The 12295-nt window shown below is 34.4% G+C and overlaps 1 protein-coding gene across 1 annotated transcript; it reads left to right on the top strand.

Moving 5' to 3' along the window:
* The first annotated feature begins 4564 nt into the window (after positions 1-4564).
* ly6d (lymphocyte antigen 6 family member D) lies at positions 4565-6315 on the top strand. The gene is made up of 3 exons (XM_051862279.1): positions 4565-4714; positions 5359-5454; positions 5951-6315. The coding sequence occupies exons 1-3, from the start codon at positions 4630-4632 to the stop codon at positions 6031-6033; spliced, it is 264 nt and encodes an 87-aa protein (XP_051718239.1). The 5' UTR covers positions 4565-4629; the 3' UTR covers positions 6034-6315.
* The last annotated feature ends 5980 nt before the right edge of the window (positions 6316-12295 follow it).

Consider the following 12295-nt stretch of genomic DNA (forward strand, 5'->3'; position numbering starts at 1 on the left):
AAAATTTCAGATTAAATTTAGATATTTTTATTTATATTTCTATTCTTGCATGTTGCTTGTTGCAAGACAGATTGTTCTGTTCTGGACATCTTCCTCTGGATGTCATTGGCACAGGTGAAGGAATTATGAGATGTCACTACAGAACCACGTCAGAAGGTCACATGGCCAACACATAGTTCAAAACCATAAAACACTCAACTTTGTTTGCTTAGACTCAGCTGTCAGAATACACAGACTTTGCTTGGAGCTGCTGTGCTGTGAAGAATTTTGTAAAATGTGCTATTCAGTTCAGAGGGTCCAAAGATCTTTTTGCACTGGCAACCCTAAATCACAAGTCATGATCACTGTCACCTGTATCCTTAAAGGAAAAATGAAACCCCAAATGTTTTATTAAAGTGATTATTTATATAGGAATTAAATTGCTTACCAAATGGAACTTTTAGCAATTCATTTAATGTATCAAAAATTACATTAGAAGCCCAAGATTTCATTTTGTTAAGTGGTATACTAAAGAACTATAAGCTTTCCAATACATTGCTTTTATTAAAAAATGAATTAATGGATCGATAGATGTATGGTTGAGTGATTTATGAATAAATAGATGGATGGATAGCCTAACTAAAGAGAAGAGAGAGAGGGAGAGAGAGAGAGAGAGAGACAGATGGATAGATGGATAGATGGATGTTTAGGTTGAGGAATGCTAATGTTCTTCTACCAAAGCCATAATTATCTTAAGCATTAATTATTTTGGTATAATGCCAAATTTTGTATATGAAACTAAAATATTTTCAATGTTTTCAATTTAAGAAAATGTTTTGTTTTAAGCGCACATGAAATCTGTTTCTGATTCTGCTTATGCTGTCTAAATTATAGTCCTTGCTGCCCTGGGTGTGAAGAAACAAATTATAAAATAAATACTCACGGTACTGTAATTAAGCAGTTTTTTTAATGAGAAATTGTGTTTGTTTTTTTTAAAGTAGTTTGTGTATGCCCTACTTTTATTTTTATGCAAGTCACTCGTGTTTCTAAAGGAACACTGCCCAACAGCGACACCTGCAGGTAAAGTTACAGCAGGAGTCATGCCTCCCTTTCCACTCATAGAAAACCATCAGACCCCCTATAGCGTGCAGTGGGTTTTGTGGGGGGTAATTGAGAATGAATGGGGGAAAGTCACGTGAGAGGAGGCAATGTCTCCATCGCGCTATGATTGGATGTAATGGGTTATGATTGGATATGATTGGTTTGTGCGATAAATCCCACCTCTTGTTTACGTGCACGTTCAGCGCGTCAGTTTGAATGAACAAATGATGGCATCAATGGGAAGACTAAGTAAGTAAACAGATCACCCAGTTAGATATCACTGCTTTATATCACGTCAAAATCAAACTTGAAATGGGCTGAAAACATGATTTTTAGTGCAATCAGCTTGGTGAAATTAAAAATACATCTTCGTGTGTGTGACAGACAGTGTTTACGGAGCATGACTGATGATCCAAAATAGCCTAAGTTGACTATTAAAAAGAAAAACATCAATACACAAATAAAATATATTGTTTAAATTGTTACAGCCTTTAGTTATTATTTTGGAATGAATGTAGAAATGCTTAGAACACTAACTTGATGAGATTGACTTGGTTTTGATAAATAGAACATTTATTACAATACATTGTTAATGTAAAATTACAAAATAGAATTGTATTTGGTTTCTTTTTTCTTTTTTGATGTAATGTAAAGTAATGTTCATTTAACAAGGAAGTTGTGTCAACGTTAAGAGTAATGCACATGAATTACATTTGATTCATAAATAAACAAAAAATGTGCCTCCTCATTTCTGAACACCACTGCACGCCATTGCTTTAATCATAAAATAAACATAAACAACAAAACTAAAGGAAAGGCAGCGGCCGACTGTGCTTCATACCACAGTAACGTTTATAAAACTTTAATACATCAGCTCATCCATGAATATGATTTCTGCCCGAGTTCCGTCGGATTGATTTTAGTCAACTGTGGAGGTGAAGAAGACATCTTCCATGCTCATTGATGCCGTCATCAAACTACGCCTTTGTTATTGTGTTGATGGCAAAACTTACATTCTGTGACAGGGAAGAGAAGATATTGTTGAATAAAGTCGTTATTTTTGTTTTCTTTTTGCGGACAAAAAGTATTCTCGTCACTTCATAAAATTAAGGTTGAACCACTGAAGTCACGTTGACGGTTTTAACAATGTCTTTAGTACCTTTTTGGGCCTTGAAAATGGTAATAACTTTGCAGTCTTTTGGAGGCCAGAAAGCTCTCGGATTTCATCAAAAATATCTTAATTTGTGTTCCAAAGATGAACGAAGGTCTTACGGGTGTGGAACAACATGAGGGTGAGTAATTAATGACAGAATTTTCATTTTTGGGTGAACTAACCCTTTAAAATGGTGATGAGTATATATTGAAAATCTTTTCATGTCTAACAGTCTTTCCCTGTTGTTTTGGAGGGGATAAGTGATGTATTTTGAAAAGTTGGCAGTCAGAATTAAACTTGTTGGAGGATATAGATATTCTTCATTCTTTCTGACAAACAGGAAAAGAGAATGTGAATTACAGTATGTTCAGTGTAAGGGGATAGAATCTGCAGCTCAGTCCTCACTACTCGCTATTCATGAGTACTTTTACACAATCTTTTACTCTAACCCAAATCATTTTTTGGAAAAAATACTTTTTTACTCTACTCACACTACATTTTTTTGGAAAGTAACGGCACTTTTACGGTACTTTTCCACCCCTGCTTACTGCATATATGCAAAACAAACATCTTTTAATAAAATATTAAATGGATAGTTCATCAAAAAATGGAAATTTTGTCATTTACTCACCCTCAAGTTGTTCTACACCTGTATGAGTTTCTTTTTTCACTTGAACACAAAAGAAGATATTTTGAAGAATGTTGGTAACCAAACAGTTGTAACCCATTGACTTCCATATATGAAAAAAAAAAAAAAAAAAAGTAAGTAGGGACCAGAAACTGTTTGGTTACCTACATTCTTAAAAATATTTTATTTTGTGTTCAACAGCACAAAGAAACTCATACAGGTTTAAAACAACTTGAGTGTGAGAAAATTTTATTTTTGGGTGAACTATCCCTTTAATATTAGTATATTGTAAAAACACATAAATCCATATGTGTTCCAGTATTATATCTTTTTTTTCCCTGTATGAAGGCCAGGCCAGGCCATAATAATTTGCTGAATGTTTGAAGTCTAATTACTTTTAATCTTTGTTGCCCCCTGCTGTCTGTGTTAGTTAAACCCTTGTGTTTTGATCTCAATAATATTACAGCATTTAAATCATTAAAATTATTATGACTTTTGCTTTAGGTATTCTTTGTTTTCTCAGATGCCTCATCCTGGATCTTCATTTACTAAAATTTCATATTTAAATTACTAATCATATATAAACTGTTATCCTCACGATATACAGAGAAGTGTTTTTTTATTGAGATTATTAGCAATGAAATCAAAATGTTCCATGAACACTACTTGCTCTAACAAAGTTATGAATCCATTATCTTATCCGCATTCATGACAACAACTGTGTAAAGCTGTGAAAATGCTTGTCTGATATATTGCTTTATCAAGTGAATATTCTTCATATTTGCCAACTTGACCATACTTTAGTCTAGCTAAATATTGTCAATTGCCCCCAATCCCCTAAGATCTCTCCTCAAACAATAACTAGCCTCTAACTTCTATGGAAATGCCAGAGCCTAAAAACAATACAAGACTAATCTTTAGACAGATTTCACATAAGGCCTGTCCATGCCCCAGCTGTAATAAGCATTGAATTCACTTGGCTTCATGGCCCTAAGGTGTATGCTATATGAGATCATTTTACCAGCTGGCCTGTAATTTCTATTTTGAGATGAGATTTGCATTTTTAATAAGAGGTAAGAGGCCATGAGAGGTTATGAAATAACTGAGTGATTTAGTATAGAATGAGAAGTGGTCCAAGCACAGATCCCAGTGGAACACCAGAGGATTGTTGGTGAGGAGATTAATTGGATGTTTTCTATGGTACCTGACAGGCTTAGAAATGCAGGCAGAATATGAATTTAAGGGCTCTGCACTTTAGATGCCTGTCTCACCAAGATAGGATACTTTATAGTTTCAAAAAACTGTAATAAAGAATTATATAATAAAATAGAAATACAGTCAAAACAGTTCAGAGGTTAGTTGTGATATTTGAAAAAAAAAAGAAGACATTAAATGGTTTATTCCTGAGGGTGTAAATCATTGTGGTACAATCTGCCAGTGCTGGAAAATAGATAGTGATCTTAATCCTAAAATAACTAAATTATGAGATGACAGCGGATGGGATAAGAGTCAAAAAGGTTAGAAAAAGATGCCCTAGAGTTATAGGCTTGATAGAAGTTCTTGGATCTTGCATGTTGGCTCAAGGACAGACAACAAGCTAAGCACAGAGAATTACCAAAACTGCAATGTACAAAATCATTTTACTTCCTTGTCCAGGAACTAGCTGACACCTATATCTAGTTACATGAAACCTGTCATGCTGCATTACTGTTCTGCTTTAGCAAGAATGTATTTTGGTAAAAGGTGTAACCAAGGTATATAAAGAATCATGTTCCTCTGTGTGACCAGACCAGTTTTCATCATGAAGACGCTAGTGTGTGCTTTCATTGTGGTGCTCCTCTGCAGTGCATCAGGTAAGATGAAAGCTTTTCTTTCTTTCTTTCTTTCTTTTTCTTTCTTTCTTTCTTTCTTTCTTTCTTTCTTTCTTTCTTTCTTTCTTTCTTTCTTTCTTTCTTTCTTTCTTTCTATCTGTCTCTCTGTCTATCTGTCCGTCTGTCTGTGGTAAAAGAAGTAGCTACATATCTTTTACTTGACTTAAATTAAAAGTGTAATTTTTGAATGGTATTCAACCGATTAATTGAAAACAATCCACTGAAATGAATTATTTGTTTACGTACACTGTAAAAATTATTTTCATGATTTGTTATCACAACACTTTTTCTTTTGTCAAATTATCTTCAATAATTAATGTGGTTCAGATAACATAATATTTTGAGTTTCTGTTGATTAAACCAATCACCTTAATTGTATTAACTCAAAGTTTTAATTTCAATGAACTCAAAATTTTAAGGCAACCAGGTAACTTACTTTTTTAAGTTAAACCAGCAATTCTTTTTTACAGTGTACTGGACTATAATGTATAATGCTTACGTACTGCACTTGGAGCAAGTTTGAAATGTGGTTCATTGAAATTAAAAAGTTTCACAAAATACTCTGATAAAGAGCAGGTAAATTTCACCATTATTATCTATTTGTCTAATATGTAATCTCTCATCAGTGCACTCGCTGACATGCTACACCTGTGTGGATGGGGACTGCAAGACCCCAACTGAATGCCCCACCTCAAGCAATTTCTGCAAAACGGTTTCAACACGTAAGCAAACAATATTAAAATAAAGTTATTTAGTGAATTATCAATAGTCAGTAACAGTGAGTGTTATTTTAGTAGGCTATCATTGATATACTATTATATTTTAGCTCATATTTTAATATATTTTATATAATTTTTTATATTATTATTTTTTTAATTTTAGTTAAACTTTTTGCAATTATGTTGTTTTGTCATTTTTCAAAAGTATCTATATAGTTTTAGTTTAGTTTTAGATATTTTTAGTACTTCAACTTAAACTAAATGAAAATGAGAAATGTTGCGTTGGCAGCTAACTGAAAATAAGTTTGTTTTGAATGTTTTTTCCTTTATTATTATTATTATTATTTTTATGGTTTTAGTTCTATAGTTCATTATAATAAACCTGCAACAACTTCATATTTATTACCCCTCCACTGGTGATTAACTTCATTAGATGTCTGTATTGTAGAAATTTAGAAAGGATATTGACCTGTTTTTCTTGATATGTTTTCAACTGCAGCAACTGTGTTCTCCCGGACATGTGAGGAGTTCTGTGTGCCTGGAGTGAACGTCTACTGCTGCACTTCTGATCTGTGTGACTGATCTCTAAATGTCACCAATCTAGTTGATCTACTGTCCTTGAGTCAGGCACTAATGTTCATTGTAATAGCATAGTAGCACTGGGTTACTGTAGGTGTATGCTTTATTTGAAATCCACTGTTTAAGTTTTTTTTTTTTCTTTTCTTTTTTTTTTTTCAAATTCTTTTTCCATCTGACTCAAACATGGATTGTTTTACATATCACTGCTTAAAGGAATTTCTAATTAGTGTGATTTCTGTCCCAGTATGATTTGATTTATAAATTAAATAAATCTACTCAGTAAAATGCTGTGTATGTGTGTGTTGAAGTCAAGGCAGTATCAGAGAGATCTAGGTCATTCGAGAGAGATGTTATGATGCCATATGTGCATGTCTGGATTGACCGCTGCTTTTAACAGATGAGAAGACTGGAAGCTAAACAGGCACTCCAGGCATTAATATCCCTAACTCTCATGAGATGCAAAACTCCATATAAAATGTTGATTATAGGTGATTTAAAACATAACCTGCTTGATTCCAAACAAGCTTAACTCTATGAGAGTCAATGAGATGCTCTATATAAATCTTTCAGAAGTTTTAGTTAACAATATTAGGAGGTTATTGAACTTTATTTTTCTTTCTGTGAGTATTATGACTAACTTTTGCAAAGATAACTGATGTGCTGCTCATTATAATATTCATAATAATACTAATAATTAATTCATTTTTAAAAATTACATTACAGTCTTAAATATACATGCTCTACATAATGCCCTCTTGTACACAAATAAGTTGGGCAGCTTCTAATAATCTTAATTCAAACAAGGAAATATGGGTCAGACATAAATTAATCCTCCTGTCTTTATTTTCCATGACCACAGGGTTTGTTATTAAAGAGATTGAGGATTTTCTTCTTTTAAAAATAACCAGCTGGAAACATGCACACCTTCTTTTACACAGCGCCTGGGACAGCAATTTATCTTGTCATGTTCTCTAATGGACAGCTAAAGATTAAGAGCCGGAGGCCTCGGTGTGTTGAATTGACAAAGCATTTTTGTCAATTTACAAGTTCTAAGAAATGAGAAAGTGAATGAGCTGTCGTTTCTGAGAACCTGAGCTCTTTTGCTGATTAAGAGCGGGAGAGATATCTGAGATTTGTCAAGAAAGAGGAAGAAACAAGGGGAAACAAGACACATAGCAGTGATATATTGAACTTTAACTGAATTGAGACTGTGGAAAAAGGCTTTGCCGTCTTGGCTACGATTAACGTGAATTCCAGTTTGCAACTGGATATATAAATAAAAATGTTGGGTGGGGCTTAATTTTATATATTGCAAACTAATTGGACAGTGAGAAGTGGGTGTTACCCACCAAAAGCCAGGAAAAAAAAAAAAAAAAAAAGGCAAGTTTGTTAAAAATTGTGTAACGGATGTATAGAGATGAGATGAGGGTGAATCCAAATGCATACACAGTTTATTAACAGAAGGCAAAGTCACAGATTATCCATTCCAAACCTTGAGCAGGCAAATACAGGTGCTGGTCATATAATTAGAATATCGTGAAAAAGTTCATTTTTTTATTGTAAATTATTTTAAAAAATGAAACTTTCATATATTCTAGATTCCCTACATGTAAAGTAAAACATTTCAAAAGTTTTTTTTTTTTTAAATTTGTTGATTAGAGCGTACAGCTAATGAAAGTCCAAAATCCAGTATCTCAAAATATTAGAATATTTACATTTGAGTTTCATTAAATGACCATCCCTACAGTATAAATTCCGGGTATCTTTTGTTCTTTGAAACCACACTAATGGGGAAGACTGCTGACTTGGCAATGGTCCAGGAGACAATCATTGACACCCTCCACAAAGAGAGTAAGTCACAGAAGGTCATTACTGAATGGGGTGGCTGTTTACAGAGTGTATATCAAAGCATATTAAATGCAAAGTTGACTGGAAGGAAGAAATTGGGTAGGCAAAGGTGCACAAGCAACAGGGATGACCGCAAGCTTGAGAATACTGTCAAGTAAAGCCGATTCAAACACTTGGGAGAGCTTCACAATGAGTAGAATGAAGCCGGAGTCAGCGCATCAAGAGTCACCACACTCAGACATCTTCAGGAAAAGGACTACCAAGCCACTTCTGAACCAGAGACAACGTCAGAAGCATCTTACCTGGGCTAAGGAGAAAAAGAACTGGACAGTGAACAGTGGTCAAAAGTCCTCTTTTCAGATAAAAGTAAATTTTGCATTTCATGTTGAAATCATGGTCCCAGAGTCTGAAGGAAGACTGGAGAGGCACAGAATCCAAGCTGCTTGAAGTCTAGTGTGAAGTTTCTGAAGTCAATAATGATTTGGGGGGGCCGTGACGTCTGCTGGTGTTGGTCCATTGTGTTTTATCAAGTGCAAAGTCAATGCAGCCATCTTCCAGGAGATTTTGGAGCACTTTATGCTTCCATCTGCTGACAAGCTTTATGGAGATGCTGATTTCCTTTTCCAGCAGGACTTTAGCACCTGCCCACAGTGCAAAAACCACTTCCAAGTGGTTTGCTGACCATGATATTACTGTTCTTTATTGGCCAGCCAATATGCCTGACCTGAATCTATGGGATATTTTCAAGAGAAAGATGAGAAACAGTCGATCCAACAATATACAGATGATCTGAAGGCTCAGTAGTGCCTCAGCAGTGCCACAGGCTGATCACTTCCATGCCACACTTCACTGATGCAGTAATTTGTGCTAGGAGCAAGTCATTTGATGTAATATGTCCTGCCGATCAAGTATTGAGTGCACAAAAGAACATACTTTAAAGAACTTGAACTTTTCTGTTTTGCAAATCCATTTTTTGATTGATCTTAGGAAATATTCTAATATTTTGAAATACTGGATTTTGGACTTTCATGAGCTGTACGCTCTAATCATCAAAATTAAAAAAAAAAACTTTTGAAATGTTTTACTTTACATGTAGGGAATCTAGAATATATGAAAGTTTCATTTTTAAAAATAATTTATAATAAAAAAATGAACTTTTTGATGATATTCTAATTATATGACCAGCACCTGTAGTCCTGAAAAGAGTGACACGTGAAAGTAATCCAAAAACACCAGAAAAAAAAACAAGACCGTCCAAGCACCCTCCAATCAAACACAGGAACACCAACAACAACCCATAAAACCTAACTGAAAAGCAAGAGCTTAAATACACAATGCAATGAGTAGATAATGAACAACAGCTGTAACTAATGAAGGTGACCATGGTGACTAATATGACAACACAGAGAAATGGAAACCAAACAGGAAAGGAACACAGACACAATGGAAACTCAGAATGCATTTCAACATAAAAGTCTTTTAACAAGCCAAAACAAAAGACCCAGATCGTAACAGATTAATTTGCATTAAGTGAAGTAATGAAAAAAGCAAAGTCGTTTAAGAGGAAGATACATTTTATTCAAATTATAAAGGTTATTGCAACAAATATATATATATATATATATATATTAAATTTGGATTAATATGCACCAATGAATGATAAAAAAAATAAAACCAGGAACATGAATTAAGAAATTAAATAGGCTTCATTTTGATTTCTTGTTGACTTTAAAATGGAATCTGCTACTAGAATTACCTTAATAAAATATGCATTTGTAAGTATGCAGGACTAATCATTACATTTACGAGAGCACATTAATTATTTGAGTGCAATAGTTGTTCTTTCTCTGCCAGACCAGCCATCACCTCAAATTGCCCTTTTCATAGCAACATAAAGGAAATGAACAGATTGCATAATTTGGCAAACCTCCAAAAAATAAAAACAAGCAGATTATCACTGAAGCAAATCAAATATCTGATGACCTTCACAATCATCTGTGTGCATAGCCAGAGAGAAACCATGAACACCTTGCTTTCATTTTGACCCACTTTCTGCAACAGCTTACACATTCTTGAACCTGATTCACCTCCTGTCCTGATCTCTGAAATGCTGCGCTGTGCACCATAATCCTCTGGGCCTATTTTTAAAACAATTCCAGATATAAACGACTTAAGGGTTGTTGACAAGAGATCACATCCACTTTGGCTAAAAACACTCGCTGTGTTAGCAGGTAGTTTCATACGTCAAGGTGGTGCATTCTCAGCTTGGTAGATTTTCTCTAGGTGAGAATGGATGAAAGGAAATTTACCCAAGCTACTAAAGTTTTTATTTCAACATGCCATGCCACACTCCTTGGGTTATAGAATGTAGAAAGTGAAACTGTGCACTTAAGGGAAATTTCTGTGTGACCGGAGCCTTACAATTGACTTTCGATGGTCTAAACTTATCTAATGAGGTTGATTTAGTAATTTTAACTTATATTTTTTAACTTAAAGAACAGACTGCACCTTTAATAAATATCCTGACATGTCCAAGCATTATAATGGCAGTGAAGGGGGCAACGTTTTTGAAGCTCCACACAGATCTGGGGAGTTAATAATGGCCTTCTGAAGTAAAGTGATGCGTTTGTATAAGAAAAATATCTATATTTAACAAGTTATAAAGTAAAATATCTAGTAACTTATGCTTTTTTTTGTAAGTTGAATATGGAAGGCGTAGGACATAGTGTAAGCATTTTTAACTGCAAGAGGCATTACACTTTCTTAGTTTCTAGCGGAAACTAGATATTTTACTTTATAACCTGTTAAATATGGATATTTTTCTTACACAAACCCCTCGCTTCACTTCAGAAGGCCTTTATTAACCCCCCGGAGCTGTGTGGAGTTTAAAATGGATGGATGCACTTTCTTGAGCTTCATACTTGTTGGTCCTGTTCACTGCCATTATAAAGCTTGGACTCATAAGGATATTTATTAATATAACTCTGATTGTGTTCATCAAAAAGAATAAAGTCATATACACCTAGGATGGCTTGAGGGTGAGTAAATCTTGGGGTAATTTTCATTTTAAAGTGAACTAATCCTTTAAAACTATAGGTAATTCAGATGGTCCTACACTAAGCATATTTTAGTTACCTAATATGTTTTACAGTGCAGTCAAGGTTTTTGAAGGTACTTGAAAGATTTTCCTAAGAGCTATGCTTTAATGTCACCTTCATTTTCCCTGTGGATGGAGACAGAACATGGTTCTTGGTTAATAAAATATCACTGTCATATTTAAGTATATATTTATGTCAGCAGCAAGAAAAAGAGGTCAGTGTTCCCTGTGTAGAGACTGCTGGTGTTCTGTTCCTATAGCTTAACTGTCTTCAGTCTACTTATAATGTTGCATTTAATATATACGCTCACCAGTACACCTGTTTAACACACATATCTAATCAGCCAATCACATGGCACCAACTCAATGGATTAAGGATCTTTGTTGTTTACACGGAGATAATAACGGTATAGTTATCAAAAACATACACTTTGAAACCCGTTTTCAAAAGTTTGCATTTCCAGGCCCCCAAAACACTGTTGTTGTGTAAATGAACAGCCAGAATGCATAAAAAGTTTTCTGTTTTTGCTGAAAATGGTGTCATGTAAACAGCCCTTAGGCATGTAGATATGATCGAGATGATCTGCTGAAGTTCAAACTGAGCATCAGAATGGGGAAGAAAGGTGACTTAAGTGACTTTAAACGTAGCATTGTTGTTGGTGCCAGAAGGGCTGGTCTGAATATTTCAGAAACTGCTGATCTGGGACTTTCAGGTTAGAATTTGGCCTAAACAACATGAAAGCACCCTGCCTTGTATCAATGGCTCAGGCTGCTAGTGGTGGCGTAATGTGTGTTGGATGTTTTCTTGGCACACTTTGGGCCTCTTAGTACCAATTGAGCATCGTTAAAATGCCACAGAGTTTTCATGTCCATCCCTTTATGACCACAGTGTGCCATTTTCTGATGGCTACTTCCAACAGGATAATGCGCCATGTCACAAAGCTCAAATAATCTCAAACTAGTTTCTTGAACATGATGGGTCAATATACTCAAATACCCTTCACAGTCACCAGAACTCAATCCACTAGAGCACTTTTGGGATGTGGTGGAATGTGAAATTCAATAAATAAGTTACTTACATTTTAGGAAAATATGGCTTAATAAAATATATATATTTTAAATATTTTATAATAAATACAGTACTTATATTTTTTAAACAAAAATATTTTTTAGTCCCAAAAGTTTCAGTTTTAGTTTTAGTTGCATTGGCCTGAGGTATGTGAGTGGAGCATCCAAAAATGATAATTTCAGAAATAATGTTAATGGGAAACTTGTAAATATAAACCTGACATTTTATGAAGCATAAGACTGTTCTGGTGC

Source organism: Ctenopharyngodon idella, chromosome 15 (genome assembly GCF_019924925.1).
Source record: "Ctenopharyngodon idella isolate HZGC_01 chromosome 15, HZGC01, whole genome shotgun sequence".
In the NCBI taxonomy this organism is placed as follows: domain Eukaryota; kingdom Metazoa; phylum Chordata; class Actinopteri; order Cypriniformes; family Xenocyprididae; genus Ctenopharyngodon; species Ctenopharyngodon idella.